General features: G+C 39.7%; 1 protein-coding gene across 6 annotated transcripts in view; it reads right to left on the bottom strand.

Annotated features, from left to right (window-relative positions):
- Window positions 1-1,129: 1,129 nt before the first annotated feature.
- Window positions 1,130-21,048, bottom strand: part of AUTS2 (activator of transcription and developmental regulator AUTS2) — a 790,872-nt gene continuing 770,953 nt past the window's right edge. For all 6 annotated transcript variants that reach the window (XM_037375123.1, XM_037375122.1, XM_037375125.1 and 3 more), the window contains 9 exons: window positions 20,925-21,020; window positions 19,550-19,621; window positions 17,788-17,817; window positions 16,141-16,212; window positions 12,050-12,191; window positions 11,470-11,547; window positions 9,992-10,075; window positions 8,832-9,054; window positions 1,130-3,881 (listed from right to left, as the gene is read on the bottom strand). In XM_037375123.1, coding sequence (XP_037231020.1) covers window positions 2,642-3,881; window positions 8,832-9,054; window positions 9,992-10,075; window positions 11,470-11,547; window positions 12,050-12,191; window positions 16,141-16,212; window positions 17,788-17,817; window positions 19,550-19,621; window positions 20,925-21,020 — 2,037 coding nt within the window. In that variant the 3' untranslated portion in view covers window positions 1,130-2,641. The remainder of the gene's footprint in view (window positions 3,882-8,831; window positions 9,055-9,991; window positions 10,076-11,469; window positions 11,548-12,049; window positions 12,192-16,140; window positions 16,213-17,787; window positions 17,818-19,549; window positions 19,622-20,924; window positions 21,021-21,048) is intronic.

Genomic DNA, 21,048 nt, shown 5'->3' with positions numbered 1-21,048 from the left:
CGTGGCTGCATACATTTAATTGCAGTTATTGAGAAGAAAGATTTCCTAAGTCTTGCTCAAGAAAGCAAATTTCAATGTCACAAGTTACTTCTGTGCAAGTAACTTGGATAAAGGTTTGAAGTGTTTGCAACAAGCTTCTAAACCTCCCACCCCCCAAAAACCCCAGAAAACAAACCCATCAAAAAACCAAAAGCAAACCAAACCACAAACCTGCACTGAAAAAGCCCTCCTGGAAATCATGTTATCATGAGGAGCTCATTTTCTTTTTTCCTAAATAAGACACCACAAAAGCTGTACTATGGAGTACTAAACAATTTGCAAGAAATTCGGCATATTTATGTACAAATTGTTTATAGTAACCAATAGCTGTATCATTAGCTGATGAAAACTGGAAAAATGCCATTGGATTGGGTGGAACTGGATGAATTCACAAAAGGGCTTACATACAGCCACATACTTAAGTATGGAGCTCTCTTGAAAGATGAATTGATCAGTTAAATAAAAGCTAATTAAGTAAGGTGTCACTGTATTTTAAAGAATCTGGACAAGCCAAGTATCTAGTCTCCTTTTGGTTCCTTTTTTCCTGACTACTATAATAATCCTAATAAGATGGCTTATAAAAGCTTGCTATTTTCCTTACATTTTTAATACCTATTTCTTCTGAACAAAAAGCCACTCTGGGGAAAAAGTATTTCTTCCCCATAGCAATGATGGGGTACTCCACACAAAGAAGCACCTAGCAGTTTAGTTCACATTTTTTAATAACATGGCACAATTTACATTACACAAGTCTTCGCTGATGAGGAAACATGCTGAAGATTGAGAGCCGCTTCACTTTTCTTTTCACATAGGATCTAGAAAGGACTTTATTACATACAGGATAAACAGCAAAAAGGTTTGTATATAACAATCTCTTTACAATACTGAAAGCTACCACTACGGTTCCAGTGTACATATTCTTCAGGGTTGGGTTTTTTTTGTATTTTTCCTTTTGTTCTTTAAAAAGAAAAAAAAACCACTGCACAACATCTGGAGTTCACAAAATCTGAAGCTCACAACTAAACCTTCAGTTGACTACTAAAATAGATCTCTGATCATTAGAAACAACTGTCTGTAGTTAACTTTTTTCTTTTTTTTTTTTTTTTTTGCCAAAACAGGATAACAACTTCAGATAGCACTTTAATACACTAGAAGACCAATGGAACTAATTTTATTTCATACATATATTTTACAGTCCAGTAGACAAGATATTGAATTCTCTCTGATAAAGTCATATTCTCTCCAAATATTTAGACAAGAAACTTAACGCGTTATAAAAAAGTGTGTTATGAAAAGACATTTCAGAAGATTGATGCATATTTTTAAAAAGGATCTTGTTCTTCATGTTATTTCATGTCTTCTATGATTAGGGAACAACAAGGCTGACCTGTTAACTATTCACAGACTTTATTACCAACTGAAATACAATAAATTGCATTATGAAATCTGCATTGGAGTTCATTAATTAATTAAACTACTGATCCACAGTGAAAACATATCCATCATTTAGAAAAGTATTAGCTTTCTTGTAGGATTTGTTTCAATGTAGCTAAAAATCACTTAACACAAAAAAAAAAAAAGTGTGTGTACAGATAAAAATGACACACTGGCAATAAAAACAGACATGAATGGCTATAAGCAGATGTTCTTCCAAAAAGAAATTTCACATGTTAAGTGACGAAAGTTCTGGAAAATATCCAGCATTTGATTATTACTCTGTTTAACCCAGATTAATGTGACTGAGAACCAATCTGTCATGACTACAGTATCAGTGATTACAGATCGCTAACCCTGACAGGTTCTAAGGAATACATGAGCTACAGTAACATCGGCATCTTAATGCAGGGGTTCAGACAGAAAACTACGCTTCTAATGGGCTGTTTCTTCATCAAAACAAGCAAGAGAAATAGGTTACTATTATAGATGAGCTTGTTCAGGGAAAATATGACTTTAATTATGTTGTGTGTTGAAAAGGCTCCTTTGAGTTATAAAGGCTTTTGTGAAAAGCCTTAAAATTCATTGCATAGTTGAAGGGGTTTAGCTGTCTATAACAATATATGTAACACAGCATAAGCAGACTGTGTTGATCAATATTAAGTTTGCAAATAGCACAGTTTAAGAAGTATTAATGTATTATGTTACTTAATTTTATCTATTTACATTTGTACAAAGTAAAGCTTTCATCTTACCCTTTTTGCATATATGAACCATTAACCCATGAAGCAATCTTTTTACATAAATATCTACAATTGTCTTCACTTCTAGTGTGAAAGAGCTTTGTATGGTTGACATTGGTGGTGGTTTGTTTCTAGTCAAATCATTCAGATTAACGTCTTGTTCTTCAGTTCAAATTTTGACATTTTTAAACTAGAAATAGAGTAGGAGACACGAGGAACATATGGACTTGGCTAAAAGATCTGGAAAATTTCAACATATAATATACAAAAAAACCATTTCAAAATTTTTGCACTCAGGTCTATACATATTGTACAGTGGGTCACAATCCCAGTCTGTATCAATGACTAGTAAGAAGGTCTTTATATTATGTTCATTTACAATGTTCTGTCCCTCTTTCTCTGGTTTGTATTTAGTCTCACTTCGCTTATCGAGCTTCAATGTCCTTGAGGGTGTGAGAAGGAGGCCTCTCTCTCATCTCTGTCGACAGAGGAGTAGTCCTTCTGGGAGACCCAGGCCGAGGTCCCAGAGTAGAAATAAGAGGTGGAGGGGCACTGAGAGCTGCTGTAGGGGGAGTTTTATTGAGGATGCCATTTTGGTGTCCTGTCGGGGGACTGACTCTGGGGTAGTGCATGCTAGGAAGTCCTGGTGTGATTAGGCTTGGGTGAGGCAGGTGCCCATCCAAGGCGGCAGGGTGAACTGAGTGCAGGCGTGCATGTTCATAGTCCTCTCTGAGCATGTGCAACCGCTCCCTATCATCCAGGTGGTTGCCCCTCTCATGCTCACGTCGAGGGTCAACAGAGAGAGGGTGGTGGTGATGGTGGTGGTGATTGTAGTCGTGAGGTTCCCGATCCCTGAATGACCTGTCTGCTTCATATAATCTTGGCGTAGAAAGACGATGAAGGGGGTCATTTCTTAGCAGAAAGTCTCTGCCCAGGGGGTCTCTCCGGTGAATGTCTAGCTCTCTGTATGGATCTCGTAAGGGATCTCTCATTGGATCCCAGTGGAAAGAAGGATAGGGGAAACGTTCTCCACCAGGAATTGGGCTAATTCCCATAAAAGGGGTCATCATGCGAGTCCTATCCAGGCCACTGATGCTGTTCATGTGATGTATACCAGTTACACCTACAGTCATGGGCATAGACACTAAAGGACTTGGATGGACATTAGATGTAGATATAGGTGGTGGCTGATCAGATGACCTATGAGTCTGAGGTCCCTCAGGTTGAACATCATGGTCTTCCTTTCGCTCCTCCTTCACTTTGACTTCATTGCTTTTCTTCGGGTTATCGTATGCCGGCTCATTCTTCCTCTCGGCCTCACGGTTTGAAGTACTATTAGGCCTGGTACTCTCCACAACAGGGGGCCTAGCATAGGGTGAAGGAACCCTGGGCATTTGCTTTGACTCTTCCACCACTCGGCTTTCATGGCTTAGGCCTTCTTTCTCCGAAATATAGTTGTCCTTCACCTTGTGCTCTTCAACATTAATTTCCTTCCGAGATTCGGAGTGATCCCTCTCTCTTTCTTTGGGTTTCTCTTTTTCTCGAACCTCGGGATTCAGATGGCTCCTGATCTGCTCATTTGAGCTGCGATTATGTCCGAGGGAGTTTACTGGATGGATAGGTGCTGGCGAAGGATGGCTGGAGTGTCTTTTCTCAATGCTCTCCCTAGAAGAAATTGTAAAAATGAAGGCATGAGAAACTCTGCAAATAAAGCATCTAGGGTGTCTGACTTTATACTCACTGCTTTGCAGAAAGCTAGTAACACGCGCCATTAAATGCACAGATCCTTTTGCACACCCAAAACGCCGGAAGAAGATCCCATCTCTAAACTAGGCCTATTCTATTATCTCAAACCAGAAGAAGATCCCTAAAAAGCTGCTTTGTGAATGATCTGATTGAGATTTCAAACACTGAAGTCCATAGAAGGCTCCCAAGGGAATCTAGCTCTAGTCACATATTTCTAAGACAATGGCCTTAATTGTTTGTAAAGAAGACAGAGAAAAATAAAGCTATACTCATTTCATTAACAAAAAAAAAAAGGCAAAAAACTTCATGTTAATAGTATTTTACCTGATGCTTCTATTAAGAATACATTTGGGAAAATAGATAACATTTTGTTTGACTTTTTAGAACATTTCTAGACCTATGTACGTTACTAATTTCTTATCTCTATTCTCTTCAGTCTTCTAGCTTTTCAATTTACTTCTTAAACTCAATTTACTTCTTAAAACTAAAACCTCTCAAGACACCAGTCCTGATGGTGACAATCCATCCCTCTGAAGAGGTAGGCACTTCTCTAAGTGTGCAACAACCCTCTCTGTAAGTGTTTTAGTAGAGGTGGCCACTATGCATAGATTATGTGTTGACTTCCTCAGGAGAGATCTACTCCATGTGCACTCAGGCTAGCTCTGAAAACGGCATCTCTTTAGAGTCAGTTGCTCTTCAGAATGCCACCATTTCCCATTTCTAGGGTAGAATAACCAGAGCAGGGGGACAGGGCCAATGCATCTCCTTGCCAATGCTACAAAGTCTCAAAATACTGTTAATTCATTCTATCTTTCAAACCTATTTATGTTGCACAAAAGATTAGAGAATTATTGTCTGGCAGTGGACAAGAACCTAAGAATGTGAATGGATTCAGAATCCATTCACAACACCAGTTATTTTCTGAAAGCAGTGTCAACCAGGAGTTGTTATGGGCCACACTACGTTGAAAAGCTTTCGTATTTAAAATGAACCAAGTTTTTAAGGTAAATCTAATTCCTCAGTTCCAATGATTTTAACCTCTCACTGATTTCAATTGACGTCTAAGTTGGAGCTTCTCCACAAAGACAGCTCCAGCTATTCAGTGTTCGACACATGCTGTTTGTTGAGCATGGAAATTCTGTTCCATGTGGGGTGATGGATAATGTACTGTTAAAGGCGTGAGGGATAAGCAGGGAGGTCCTCTGAAGTCCCACCCAATTTACACAGTTTCTCTTTGGGTGTGGCAGTCCCTGATTAGAAATGTGGAACCTGAACACACTCGGATGAGGACACCAGGTTGAAACTCACTCTGGACAAGATAAGCAGTACTAGCTGGCTGAAGGTCAACCTGCAGAGTGACTCTGCTGCGGACACTTGCTCCTTCACCCATACAATTAATGCTATCTACTTTTGGATGGTGAAACTACAACTGCAGAAAAAATAACTTTGAAAAGGAAAATCTCATTATTATAATCTCACCAGATGCATCTTTTGCTGTGTTTAGATGCAATTGTCGAAACTGCCATTTTATGGGCCATGTCTGAAAGACCTCCCAGAGCCCAGAATGTGAGCGTTAGCAAACATCTGTAAGATGGAACATTTGATACCAGAAGTGCCTGGTCTGCACTGACTACCAATTAACCACTTGGTATCAGGTTCTGCTTTGATTGACTGTGCCCTACACAGTCTGGAAATTGTGTCCTGACGCTAATTTCCCTCTTCTTGCTTTCCACCAGAAGTTGAGGGATTTGCTTTAACAGTTTCCAGATTTGGACACAGTGAGATAAAGTCAAGGCACTCCAGTGAAGGCTTCTCAACATGAAGACTCAATTATTTTACTTTGCTAGGAAAGCACTGGCTTGTGCACTCTGCAATATGTAGTCTTTTAATTATTTTGCTCATGGGACTAGTCAGAGGGCACCCTTAATTGTTTTATTTCACTAGCAGAGGTCATTGAGTCCTTTTGCTGATATTTAATCAATTTTCTATGCAATTGATAATTTTTAAATTATGCATAAAATTCAGAGAATATAACACACATTTTCTGTAACTGAAGAAAAATATGTGTGCAACCAAAATAACATACTCCTTTGCCAATTTTATCCCATTCAATTTCAGTGATGGTAATATCTCAAGAGGCTACTGATTATATAGCTCACTTAAGTGAACTACATGTAGTTCAGTGGTCAGAGAGGGAATAATTTTTTATCCTCAGATTTGCCAAGGGCTCCATAGGTTAATAATAGGGGAACAGCTCTAAGCCTCTGTCTCCATGAAGAAGAAACTTCGGATCATGTTCTCAAATTAACTTATTACCAAGTAAGGTATGTTTTGAGGCCGTACGCTACACTGAAAGATACTGAGTATCTGATGCCAAGTACTTTGCCTCATTTATGTTAATAGAAAGATGGATAGATTCTTGGGTGTTTTTTTTTTAATGCTCTAGGACTACATATACTTAAATGTCATTATTAGAATGGAATTGCTCACTGACATCTTTTAAACAACATACCACTGAGAAGGAACAAACCCTGTTTTTCACAGTAGCTATTTTTACTGATTTTTTCCTAATGCTGGGCTGGAATACGGGAGTCCTTAAAGGAAACACCTCCACAACTGCAAACAATGTTCCAGGAGAAAGTGGAGACTGTACCAGACCATTGCAGTCTAACTCCCCAGCCAGCTCTGCACCCAGGAAAGATTCACAGACTGCAGTTTCATATTACCTAAGCTATCTTGAGGGATTTACCTTACGTCTGTCTAGCTGGGAGAGGGGGCTGCTGCACACTGGTCATACAGCTTATCCACGAGCAACCAGCGATTCGCTGCACCCCCACTGTAACACTGATCTTAAGACGGGGAACAGACAAGCTAAGAGGTACCTCTGAGGTAGCTTTCTGCTGGTAACAGAGGAAATCCAGATGAATGCTTTTCACTAGACAGCCCATTTGGAGGCTGATAAAGTTAGACCCTTGCTGACAGGATGATTTTGAAATGAAATCATACCTCCAGGTGTGATGCCCAGATCCTCCTGTTTGGGCAAATTAACTTAAAATACATAACAAAGACTGGGACCTCAACTAGGAACCAGGGCTACATCCTCACCCTGCTGGGTGCCACTGAAGATAAAAGAACGTGTATTGGAGGCTCAGAAACTACCCCAGACATTATCTACATAGGGAGCATGTTTCCAGGAAGGGATTCTCAGCATCTTCTCATACAGGTAACAGTGTGAGCACGCTGCAAAGGAGAACTCTTCAAAACCACACAGATGGGTGCACAGCAACACTAGATCAGCAAAAACATTATTGTACTAAACTGGTAGCCATAATTGTGCAGAAGTATGAAGTATGAATGATGCTTACTTTTAAGCTCTCAAATTATTGAAAAGAAATATGTTTTGAGCTATGATATGGAGTTCAGGCAATGCCAAAGCAGCTTGCAAGGAATGTATTTCAGAAAGGGATTTTCTTCAGCAGGAACACTTCGTAAGAAAAATACAAAACAGCAACTGAAATAATCACATAATTCTAAAGACTACCCATATCATTAGGAACTAAAATGCTTTGCCATTCAAGCCAGTAAAGCTACTCACATGCTTAAGCATTTTGCAGGACAGAATCCCCAATTTGTAACAGCAATTTATTTTGAAGCATTAACACCAGACATGAAAATAATGAAGCTATGCTACCAAACAGAAAATATTCCAAATGGAAAATGTAGGTGAAAAGATCTGTAGTTTGACTTGCTCTTCACATTTTACAATAACATAGAAAAGCTCTTAAATCTATTTTTAGAATATCTAATGTGTTAGCATAACTTCTTTTAGAAAAGGCTACTAATGCGTATATTTGGGTTAGTGACAGAGAAGTCAGAAAAGCACATCTCCTAAATAATCTTTTATGTTAAAAAATTAGAAACAAATAGCCATTATGTAGTAAAGTAATGTGCAAACTCAACAGGAAAGCCATTAAGCCACAACTGAAAAAGCTGAAATCAGCCTCTCCACATTTTTCAAGGAAGGCATGACACTTGCTGAATGGCAAATTCTTATAATTTGGTACTTAAATGTTAAGAGGAATTGTTACTGAGTTAACTGTATAATGGGAACAGTCCTGACAAAAAAAATATGACCAGGTTTTACTTTCCATTAACCCTTCCCAGCCTGGACATGTTAGAGTGCAAGTCCATGTAAAACACTGAATAAAAAATGTGCCTGAAGGTGTGGAACAGCAGTGCATGTGTGTGTGGCATTTTTGAGGGGAATTAATGTTCATTTAATGAACCGCATGCACTGACACTTACTGTGGTACTGGAACATGACATACCCGCTGCAATTTACAATGTTATAATATTACAACTTTATCAGTGGTCCCTCTGGTCAGTCCATTTTTGAAGAGGGAGGTAGTGTTATTTGTTTTGCAGACAAGGTCCAATTTACAAAGTTATTTAAGTATTTGAAGGTGCAGATACGCATCTGATGAACTTTATAATGTTTTTTTGCATCCTGTCAGGCACCTATCTACACGTTAAGTCTTCAAAAGACCTATGACAACGTGACCCACAAGATAACAGAGTACGTGGGTCTGATTCCATTCTCAGTTGACACTGCCTGAAGTCTGCTTCAGCAAAGCTCCTTCTGATAAAGTGCAGTGCAAGTGAGAAGAGAAACAGATGCGGTAGGGAACACCTGAGTTAGAAACCGGCGCCTTCCGTAGCGCGTCACGCCGTAGGCAGCAGTGGTGTCGGCTCTCCAGGTGTCCCTCTACTGAAGCTCTGGTTTAACAATGTGCCAGGCTGGGAAGGGTTAAAAGTGGAACAGAGCCCCAAGCTTTGAACTAGACAATTCTTGGAAGTGTTCTTTCGTACCTTTCTTTGTCATCTTTACTAACAGATGAGTCTCGTTTATCTACATCTCTATCTCTGTCATGAGCTGCAGCAGATGAACTGCGCTCCAGCTCTCCTGGCTTCAGCCAGGGCGGAGGGGTCGGGAACGAAGGAGGAGTTCGGTGCAGTCGGTTCCAGGGCTCGTGAGGGTTGCTAAAGCTCTGCATACTGGGGCCATCCTTGTGGCCGAACATTGAGTTGGGTGCTGAAATGGTGAAGTGGAAAACAAAAAGGTTTAAGAAAAAGGTATGCTCTAGTGAAGGTACTTACCAAAAAAACTTTTACAGCACTCAGAGTTAAAATGAATACATATTATTGGGAGCTGGAAAAGGAAAGGAAATTAACAGAGATTCATTAGAGGGTCTCATTCCTAAAAATGGGCAGGCATCTGACAGCTGCTTTAATTGGAAAGGGAAATGCTGTGGATAAAATTGACTAGGGATGAAGTAGTAAGATAAAAGTGACAATGATCCTTATTCCAAATATTTTGGAGACATCAGGAAATGACTGTTACATAGACTGTAAGTAATGGAATTTGTTGTATTTGATCCTGAACCAAAATAAAATACTAAAGTGACCAAAATCATGCCAGATTTGAAGTATGGAGAAAGAGAGTGATTATTAAAAGGATGAACTTTTGTGAGTGGCCAAATCTAAAGAAATGTGTATGATCCTGGACAAATAAATGCAGGTTAGTGATCTTTTCCAGGCATATGTCCTGGATAACCGGTGAGAAAGGTAAAAAAAAAAAAAAAAAAAAAAAAAAAAGAAATGTTCCTATCCACAGCTAGGGATGCTGCACACAACTATTTCTGAACATGCAAAAACCCATGAGAAATTTCTCAAACTCCTTAGACTCACAGGTTCTGTATTCTTTTTTTTTTTTAATATTTTTTAACTGAATGATGTAATGGTGACATTTAGCACTGTGTTGAACCCAAACTATTGAGTAACTAACAGAAAATAATTTACTGATGATTAAGAAATGCTGTTATTTAGAAGAAAAAGGTTGCTTTTCAAATTCCCATCTTTTAGTAGTATGTGGTCTAAGCAACTGGTAAAAAGGACAGCAAATAGTCACCATCACTCAATATCCTGAATTACACAGCAAACAAGAATTCATAAACAAAGAGGTTACTCACTAACTGTCGGGTTCCCAAGTCCCCCGAAGGCATTACTGCCCACTGCAGTGAGACCACTGAAGGAAGCCGGTCGATTGAAAGGCTCTGCAAACCAACAGAAACAGCTGAAGCTCACTGGCATGTTGGTAATGACGATAAAGCATTAGCATATTATCCAACTGCATTCCGTCTGCATGAAAGCTCAGTCTGTGCCCATCAGTAGTTGAACATCATCATCCCAGAACACAGCAGTGATTGTGAGGGGGTGGAACATAAAAAAATAAACTTTATTTCAATCACAGTATGCATGACATAGTCTTACTAGAAGAACTTCCTCTTCAGAGAAAAGCAAGATGTTAAAATATACATGGTATTGAGGGCTGCACTTCAGCATAAGTAGCTACTTCATTTAAAACCTGCAAACATCTCCACTCTGATTTTCTTTTATTCCCTTCCAATTCAATTCCATGGTCTTTCTCAGAAAATGTCCCTGGCTAGCAAGACTATTATTAACTCTGGCAACTGTGCTCCAAACACCTTCAGGCCATGTCTCCTAAACCATAGCCAGGATATAAATAAAATGTCCTATTACACTGATATGTCATGCTGACTTGAACATTTTGTAATTCACTTGATATTTACTGCCAATTCTATATGAAAAACCAGAATGGACTAAAAGTATTGGAATACTTTTTTTTAGTAGCTAATGCATACAGGGTATAGGTAAGTCCTATGAAGCAAATTCTCTTCTCACTTTATTTTGGAGAAGTCTAACAATTTTTGGTGAAACTACTGATAAATGCCAGCATGGAGAGAAGGAAAACCAAATCTAGCACTTTCTATAGGCAGATAAGTATAGAATGAAAAATCTACACTGTGAGTCTGCTGTATCAATCTGGTGACCCTCCCAAATCCTTCTCTATGCAAAATAAAATGCCAATTTAGAGTCTTGATCTCTGATGTTCCTGTAGAGGAAGCAGACCACTTTATTACAACATGAGTAAACTCAGAAGCGAAGCAACATCTGATTAACTTGGGTGGTTCTGGTTTTCAATGTGTATTCATTGATTTTCACTAACAGACATACCTGAGCCCAGATCACAAGATTTTAAAGACACATTTCCCACTCACTTAAATGGAAAAGCAGACATCTAAATAGTTGTTAGGAAAAGAAACACCTCTGATGAACCAAAGCCTTAACCTTAAGGCATTCTTTTTGACTGGCCATAAACAAGACTACAGTGAAACCTAACCAGCCCTGCCACTCCACTCCTCTAATGTCCAGAGTGTTTTCAGAAGTATTTTAAAACCTGCTGTCAATGATACTATTAAGTGTATGCAGAACTGCTACTTGGGTAATGGCTAAAATGTGCAATTTGTAAAGGTTTAAGTGGGCAGGATACTAAAACAGTGTTCACGTGGGAAACCTTTAATAGTCTCAGTGGTCGATGTGAGTTTCTTCTGAGTTGTATTTACATCTAGTTGCACAGAGAACGTACCTAAGTGAGCAGCTGGGTTGAGAAAGTTGCTGTGGTGAGGTGGTGGGCCGAAAGGCGTGCCGGCTGGATGACCCCCACCTGCCAAGACAAAACAAAAGGGGTGATTTCCTAGCAAAAACTCAGAAAGGGATTCACTGGGCTCTGGGCTTGACTATCATCTCTTAAATGGCAGCTCACATGAGCGAGCGGGGGCTCTCAGGTCAGGATCCTATGCAAACAGCAGTGCTTTTCTAAACAGAAATTCCCAGTTACAGTGTAAGTGCTGGGGAGTGGGGGAATGTTTCAGTAAGGAAAAAAAATGGACATGTGAAATACAGCCTATTTCCAACCTGCCATCTCTGTGATGCATCAGACATCGCTGTGTGAAGAGATGCTCCTCCATTTACTACCTGTACGGCATTTCAGCGGGTTGGGCTTTTTCAAAAGCATACAGAATAATTTTAAAATATTTAATAGCACCTGGCACATCTTGCAGAGAGTTCATAACCCAAAGCATATGGGAAATTTCCTTTTAACATGGCAAGAATTAGCATTTTGATGAGTGTGCCACAATAGGGAGATTTCATTTCTCAGTACTCACTGGCTGTGGAGAAGAGAGTCGAGGGCCGGGCCAGGTCATGGGGGTGGTGGATGGCTCCAAAAAGGCTGGGGCCTGGTGGCCTGCTCAGAAATTCAGGTTTCAGGCCAAAGTCCAGCTTGTGCGGATCAGACTGCATCTGTTTCTGAAATGTAAAAAAAACCAGGATGTGGAAGAGACTGTCCTAAAAGATAGCAGTAAAAGACACTTGCAGAATGCTGGGGGTATAGCAATTTATTCATAGTAACTGACGTTTTAGCAAGAATATTCGTTTTTGGGACCCTGACTGTAGGTACACAGCTGCTTTCCTTGGAAGGAGGATCTGAGGCAGAGAGAGAAAATCTGAGGCTCCCAATGCACATTTCCTGCAGATTTCAACACTGTGTTCACATACGCTCACATCCATCCCTCTGGAGCAAAGCATTTCAGCACAGACCTGACATAAAGAACAAACATAAAAATCTTTGAAGAGGCCTCAGACCCTTCCTCAGCTGTGAGAATAGGTCTGTCTTAAAATAATAAAAATAAAGCAGAAGAGAAGTCTTCCTTTGGACCTGATCTCAGGTGGGCAAGCATGTTAAAAGCTGGGTGAAAGCATCAACTGTAGCAGGCACAGCTGCCAGCTGACCCTCTTCCCGTTGCAGGAATCCCTTGCCAAAGTTACAGCAAAGACAAGTCAATGGACACCAGAACCATTAATCTTAAATGTGAAGCTGCAGTCAAGAAACACTTGATGCAGTATATCTTTCAGTCTCTCTCAGACTGCAACTGAGCAAGCTAGGGGCTAAAATGAATCAAATTACAGATGAAGTGTATTTGAGTCTAAAGATCTGAAGTCTCATTTTGACTGCTCGCACTCCAAATTCAAAGCACAGTATGTTGCTGGGTTTATATAGATGGTATTAGAATCAGCAGGCTTTCTTTTTTAAGGTGAATTTGCTGGGGTTGCTGTACTGTAAATGGTAAGTGGATGAAGGATGGACTCTTCTTTGTGCCATGTACCCATTTTAGTGGTCCCTATTTCAATAGTTTTATTGAATGAGAGGAAAACCAAATTCCCAATTACCTGTGCTGCCAGAACTCCCTAAACACAGATTGCTGATTAATTGTACAGGTCAGCTGAAAGGATTTACAAATGTGTAACACTGAACCAGTAGATCTTGACAGTAATTCTGGAGCATGTCACACTTTATAAATCAGTATTTAATGCTGTGCCAGCTCAGAGTACAGGCTATTACAGTGATATAAATATGCATATTAAAAAGTTATGAGCAAGTTACTGTGCATGCCTAGTACCTGCTTTTCAAGTGCTAGTAACATAACTACATAGCTATGAGAATAACAAAAAAACCTCACCCAACCCCACTACAAAAAAGGCCAAAAAAAGGCTTTATCAACGTTTTGTGACACTGGGCTGCAAGAATATTGAAATGGAAAAGATGGCAAAGTTAAGGTCATGTCTTTTAAGGAAGTAATACTGTAGTGCTTTAATGGTTAAAAAAAGTTCAGAAAATAGAAATGCCTCAGCCGAAGCCTGTGTACCAGATTTTTATGCTGTGAACTCTTTTTTATTTTTCTTTTAAACAACCAAGTTATAAACCTCTGACAGGCATTACTCAGAATAGCAAAAGCTGGCTGAAACTTTAACTGCAGCCATATGAACTGCGCTGTTCTAAATAATGAAAAAATCCTCTGTCTGAAGAGGAACAGGAGTATCAGAGATGTGTTAAAAGATTTTTGAATGTGTTGGTTTACCTTAAAATAGTACCAAAGAAAATTGATCAGATTTATTTTATCCCCAGTTCATGTTCAGGAGAGCACCCCTCATGATGGTGATCCTTACAAATGTATTCGAAGTCCAGCAGATCTGTAACACCTTAACTCAGGACCCCCTAAAATCAATGTAAATGTCTGCACTAATTTCATGGTATGTTAGTTTGGGCCATAGGGACCTTTTTCAAAGAGAGAGGGCCAATTACAGAGCATAAATTCTCTCTTGAATCCACGCTGGTAACACGCTGGTCAGTCTAGGAGTGAACATAAAATTGCTTTGTGCCCAGAGCTGGGACACAACCCGAGCTTTGTCTAAGGAATTCCCTGTGTGTGCAGACAGGTTACACAGATATGAACTGCGTCTTGGTGCAGAGGTATAGGCAGGCAAATAGCAGCCACAGCTGCATGCAATTTTTCCTGGGGTCAGGAAGGTTGTGTTTTAAAGTTTCCCATCTTGCCTGCTTCTTCAGTGTCTGCTGTTGCCCTCTGCAAGCAATTACTAGTGGGCCAGATAGTTAGCAATTCTTCCATACTTTGCAAGCAGTCTAGTAGCACTGCATGCAAACTTGAAATCTCTGAGCAAATGTATTTTATTCCCTCCTCTACAGTGAGGCAGTGTCTTCAGCTTGTGCAGAAGAAAAGGCACCTTTCACAGCCTTGGGCTAGAAGGAGAAATCATTCTGTATGAGCCTTCAGCCAGAGATTTCACACTTTGTGGTCACATGCAGCCAGGAGGACTTCATTCCCAGGTGGGGGTCTGACAGCCCATGGGGACATGAACCACTTTGCTTTACTGACTGTGGACTATACCTAATTTTTTGACTGAACTGAGACGGTGAAATACATTTCTGAATTATTCTTGAAATTATCATCATGCACAACCTCAAAAAGTCAAGTAACATCCTTTCCTGTACTCCTGGGCTTTATTCCTGTTTTTTAACATGCAAGATAGAAAAGTGTTAGGTAAAAGAAATGGCTGCATGAAAATGGCATTTACTCTGAGTTATAAATACACCAGTATGACCTCTCTCTGAATATCAAATCAAGGAAGATTCAAAGGACATAAATAGCATGGGAATTAATAATTTCACTTCAAGAAAATACCTTTTCAATAAAATAAAAAAAAGGACATATAACTCTCTAGGTCTATAATCTTGTCTTTTTTGATAATGGGAAGATGAATGAAGATCACTAGCAGGGGAAACATAAGGAAGCAGAGAAGAGAGATATGTCTACTGCAGCAAATTAACCTGTCAACCTTGTTTAAAAGGCTTATTTTTAAACTCTATTAGCTGCAGGTTTTAGTAGCTGTTCAACATCTTCATATTCTTATAGCACTGCCTGATACAATTCAATTGCATACATACACTGCAAAGTGCTATGGACTTCTGTTAATTTTGCTTTCTAACACAATCTATTGGCTCCTGAAGTACAACTATGAACAGTAAAGAACACCAACCTTTCCTGACTTACTGAAAAACTTCAGGAGCAACACAGAATTTTTCAGTGACGAGTACAGTGAAAATCTTATAAAGGGAAAGAAACCATCTTCACAGAGTCCAAGCACAATCAAAATACAGTCAAAGTGAGACTGGAAATACACTATTAAATGAATAATTATTTCTTTTTCTTTGACATCTGTTTCAGGAGAGCCTAAACTGGCCATGGCCCTACCCCTGAAGTCTCAAAGCATATACAAAAAGAAAAGATTTCCACCCCTCTACCTTTGGTGCAATGAGACAGGGTCTGGATAACATTACTTCGTCTGGGAGGCTGTGTCTGCCTTACCAACCCAGACACGTACAGGTGCCAACCTCCAGCTATGAGACGGGTTGTGAAAAATAATGATGGGAGCCTGGACAGCCATATGGGATAAAGCATCTTAGACAGAGGAAATCTTCCTGTGCTCTCTTCTGTCCGTGAATATTAATAAGAGGCATGGGATACATGTGCCTAGCTTCTCCAGACTTAAAAAAAAAAAAATCTTGATATGTTTGTGACCTCTTCCATAAAAAAGTGCAATGTTGTAGCTCACAGGCACACCCATTTAGGTCTTCCTAGCTACAAAGTAGTTGTTGCTGCAGAAGATCTTGTGTCCTTGCTCCAAGGCACCACAGGCATTGCTTTGAGACTCTACCTTTAGGTTAATTCCAACAGGCTATGACACTATGAAATGGAAGGTTATGCTATACTGCTACGTATGGTTACTTTAACAACCCAGTAGCCATGGCACCGAACTGCTAACGGAGACGCAAACTCTTCCTCTCCCAAGTTCGCACTGTGCAATTCATCTGAAATTTAGGTGTGCCCAGAAGACTGACCTTGACTTTCTGTTGGTGATGGTATATCTGCCAGGCGATATGAACATGCATAGCGCACCACTTTCCAGGTTTCTGGAAAACAACCAAAGGGATACAACATGAATCAGTAACTTTCAAAAACCTGTGACGCTTTGTTCTAGTTATAGCAACTTTTGCCAACTCCTAGCTCAGTCTGCTTTGGTCTGGGGGATCCCCCACGTCAAGAAAATTGAAAGCAAAAGGTCTCCTCCCTTCAATGTCTTCCCTCTCTGTCCTTCTGGGAAATCAGAAATGCAAAGAATTTGTCCCTTGCTATGAAGTTTACCTGGATATCCAGGCTCCTGGTCACTCTCCTCTCCAAATAAACTCATACTCAGGTTTTATGCACTCTTGTAATCTTTTGATGCCACTGGCTAAGAACACAGCTTGTGTTGCTGAAATCAATGAAACAGTCTCTGAGTCAGCAGCTGCCCTGCACACCTGGATTGATTCACAACTGTACTGTGAGTTCATTTCAGAAAATACAGCTATTCTAAGCCTTTCCACCAAAAGAGAAAAATGTACGCACTTTAAAAGATCACTCTGTTTTTCAAAATTAATCTGACTGCCTCATATGATTGCTGGTCTGTACCCCCAAACTGGAGGTCAGTGATTTCACCCTGTTTGGGAAGACTTTTCACATCCTTCCTGTCACCATGCTTTTAAGCCATGGGGAAGAGAGAGGAGAAAAGAACCAGAGTGCTATCTGGGTTTTCTTGTTGATTTTGTACTCCATTTCCAGGACATCTGGAAATCTTGTCTGAAAAACATTCATTCAGGATATACTTTCTCCAGTTTTGTTATTTAGGGGTCTGTAGTTAACTACACAACTAATTCCTGCAGATTTAAAAATAATCACAGAAATTCAAGAAGCTCCTCAAGCTACTGGTAACTTAAATGTTTCATAAACTATGGCATATGGTCCCCCTTCTACTTTAAGTGTATATTAACTACCAAGTAAAACCACAAAAAATAAAACCTGTCTTACACACATACTTGCCTAAACTCAAGCCTTTTGCTTATTCACAGCAACCAGCCGTGCTAGTGATTTTAAAAGTTCACTTGGTTGGTTTGATCAAGATCTAGACCTTCTTGAACATGTCTAACAATTAACAAAAAAACCCTTTTGGGTCACTGAAAGACTGGGTCGTTTGTTCCTCATTTCTGAATCTTTTGTGTTTGATGAGGATTGCCTGTCTATACTTGACAGTAAGGTACTTGGGTAGGAAGTACCATACTGAATGACACTGGAAACACACAGTAAATAATAAAAAACAAAATCCTTCGGTCTGCAGTGAAATGACAGGGGATCACTGTCAGGGTAGTTCTCTAGGATTTGGCTCAGGAAACCTTGTAAGCCAGTGCATTAGAAGGATTACCAATATCTAACCTCTAGTATTCATGCTAGGGGGTTGCATGACAGCAACAGAAAACTTCCAACTTTGAAACTGTGTGTTTTCCTCGAGTGACCACAAGACACATGCAAAAAAGGACTGACCAAGCTGCTCGGCAAACATGGTGTAAAATACCCAAGATGAAACATGGCATTGCTTTGTAATTAGTCTGCTGCTTTAACCCGGTGGGGACTGAGACGAGCTTGACAAACTGTATCACAAGAAGATTTCTTACCCTCAACATGGGCCTGAACGGATCTGTCAACTGTGAAGAAGAAATGACAGCTTGGTTACATGCTTGTCACTCAAACAATTGCTCTAATTAACAAATTTGTATTGCTTCATTAAGAGATGAAATTAAAATGTTCTAATTTTACTTTCAAATGAAGCCTTTTCGGATAATAATTAGTCCTTAGCCTCCATATTCGAGCTGGTCTCCCTCCCCCCATGGCGGTTGTACCTAAGTGTTGACAAGCAACTAAACAAGCCTCACACAGAACGCTCTGTCCTCTGGCATCACCATTAATTTGTTGATTTAATGCTACAAAAATGGCTGGTTAACTACTCTGAAGAAAACCACAGATCTGTCCTTTGGGCAAACTTCTGTTCTTATCTTTCAAAGCTGCTCAGCTCACGAGATGACACGATAGTAGACAGGGTCCCTTTTTCACAGGCTTGATGCCATGAACTGGGTTGGGCCAGGCTGGAATGGTGTTTCAGATGTGCCCCTGCAAAGCAGTGACTGTCGCCCAACGGCTATGGCATCAGGTCCTTGACCTGCGCATTCGAATAGCCATTACTGACTGACTGCTTGCCTGGCTGTTCTCTGTCACAAGTGGGCTTTGCAATAGATGTTTTTCACACTGCAAAAAATGCTGGTAAACAGGGGCTGTATAACCACCCTCCCCCCAATTTTCTCATTTTTTTTTTTGCGTAGCCTGTTTCTTAAGGGTAGATTATTTTCCTGTTCTCCTTTTTTGCTCACATTTTATCAATTAATGTTGGAAAATAAATTCAATTTATTGGGTATTTCTCATTTGCTTTTGCTTTTCTTTTTTGAAAGGCAATACTAAAGGAGATTTACAGGTGTAAGAGGTACTCTGCAGATGCAATGATGGCACAATACATCATCTTGAAATAATCAAAACTACACTACAAGTTGAAAGGGAGCATAAAGCTAAGTGACGTAAGGATGTGAGGCTCTCGTTATCTTTTCAATTAGATAGAAGAAACAAAAACGATTAAATGTGGTTCTGATTGGTATAAAGCTCAACTACAGCACCAGTTCAGAGTGGACCAAAGTACTGGAACTTGGCATAACCCACAGAAAACAGGCCTGCTGTACTTAATAGTTTAGCCATACCACAACATGGATTTTTAAGGAGAGGTGCCTACTGCTTTTGTCAGAGTTTTCTGTTAAAACTATGACTGCATGATGTTCCTCATGGCAAACAATGTATATTAATTCAAACATGCAAACAACCCATGGGCATTTGCAAAGAACAGAAAAAGGTTAAGGGACAAAGTGCTGAGACAATACATGCTGTTCACATACACTGGAACTCAAAAATCCAGAGGTACCAAGTGATCAATAAAAGGCATCCGCATTTCGCTGGTGCAATCGATACAGTAACCAAGGGAATAACTGTCATTACCCACATTAAAAACAATTACAGAGTTTAAACATCAATCTTGAAGAGGTTTGTACATTTCTAAGTTGAATTGGACTTTTATGCCTTTACCCCTGAGCTTGTGGGGGTGACAGCAAGGGAAGAGCTCTTCCACTGCACAGCACCTGTTTGCTTTTGCTAATGATGAACAGAAGCAAGGATCAGGATTTAAATTGTTCTCATACAACTTCTCTGTTTCTCATTGAGGTAAACAGACTAAACTTTAGTTTTAGGGTATTAATGTGGACATACTGAAGATGGTGTTAGCATTTGAGGTTTTCAGGAGGAATAGCTTTACTTGAGAAAAATACAACATTTTCTACAGACCCGTGGATCTTTCTGTAGGAGGGTATGTGGGACAGTTCCAGGTCTGGCTGCAACATCAATAGGATTGGAAGTCTAGAAATACCGCAAGGAAAGACAGCATTAATGAGCATCACAATGCATAAAAGCGAAAAATAGAATTTCTTCATCATTAACATTGCAACATTGCATTAACAAGGAATGAAGTTAGACTTTATAAAGAAGGAAGGACAAACATTACAATCCACTTAATAATATACTCATTATCATCTCAGTTTTCAAACTTTCATTGTCCACCAAATTCCAGTTACTTCAATCCAAAACACGTGAAGGAAGCGACCGCGTTTACACTGGGAATTCTTTCCACTGTCAAAATCCCGATTAGCAACACACTTTTGACAGGGCACCTAAAGCAGTATTTGGAGGACCGAGCGTGTGCTCTGCTGCCCATCAATAACACCCTGGACCTGGCTACACCTGCTACCCTCGCTGTCAGCACACAGAGCATCAGTAATCTCTTTAGTCACTGTACAAGGATCTGAAGTCCATCCACAATGAACTGTTATCATACAGGTATCAGGAAAAAGCAACATCCAGTTGAAAAAAATTAAAGCTTTCCCCATGATTTCAACGTAACTATTCAGCTAATACAACAACATGCAGCTTGGGGCGGGGTGAGGGGAGGAGAAAAAACCCTGCATTGAGACAGAGCTTCTTCCTACATTAAAATAAAGAAAAAAAGAAATCAGCTACAGTATAACTAACAATTAAGTAACAGAGTTGTTAACAGTCTGATTACCATACATACGAAGAATTCCACTAATGAACTGCAATTTACATATTCAGTCATTACAGTGGATGGGCCAATTTAAGAAAGAAGGTGTCTTCTCTGCAGAAATTTCAGTCCTGATTTCAGTCTTTAGTTGCAAAGACTACAGACTACAGAATATGATTTCCTCCCACTTATAAATCAAGAGTGACTTCATGAAAACAAAAGAAAAAAAAACAACCCAGGCTCATCACATTTATCTATCCCAGCTATCATAAATGAGAGGAGAACTAAATCAGTGTATTGCACTGTGGTGGAGCTGAGATAATTATGGAAATGAGTAAACAGTAATGATCATGATTTCTTAAAATCTTGATTATTACATGACCCTACATTAATGCGTACTGAGAACTAATTATATTGCTTCTAAAGTTAACTATGCCATGACACGTGATTTTTTTAAAAATGTATGTAGCCATATCTGAAAATAATGAGAAATAACCTCTCTGTAGTAAATTTGGAAAAAGCCAATTGTCTTCAGTGGATTAAGCTGTAACTCAGATCTCAGCTGCTCCTGGCTCACACCACCACTGTATCTGAGCACTAACAGATATATAATTCCTTTCTTACCTTGGGTTGAAACGCTCCTTGTAGCGAGCCAAAGGGGCCAGTTGGAGGGATCATGGGAGGGATACCTGATACAGCTGGAGGATAGGAGTGAAACAGCTGTAACAGAAAGACAGAAGGACATAAA

Source organism: Falco rusticolus, chromosome 1, assembly GCF_015220075.1.
Source record: "Falco rusticolus isolate bFalRus1 chromosome 1, bFalRus1.pri, whole genome shotgun sequence".
Taxonomy (NCBI): domain Eukaryota; kingdom Metazoa; phylum Chordata; class Aves; order Falconiformes; family Falconidae; genus Falco; species Falco rusticolus.
Note: the sequence above shows the minus strand (reverse complement) of the source record. Positions and strands in the feature narration are given on the sequence as shown.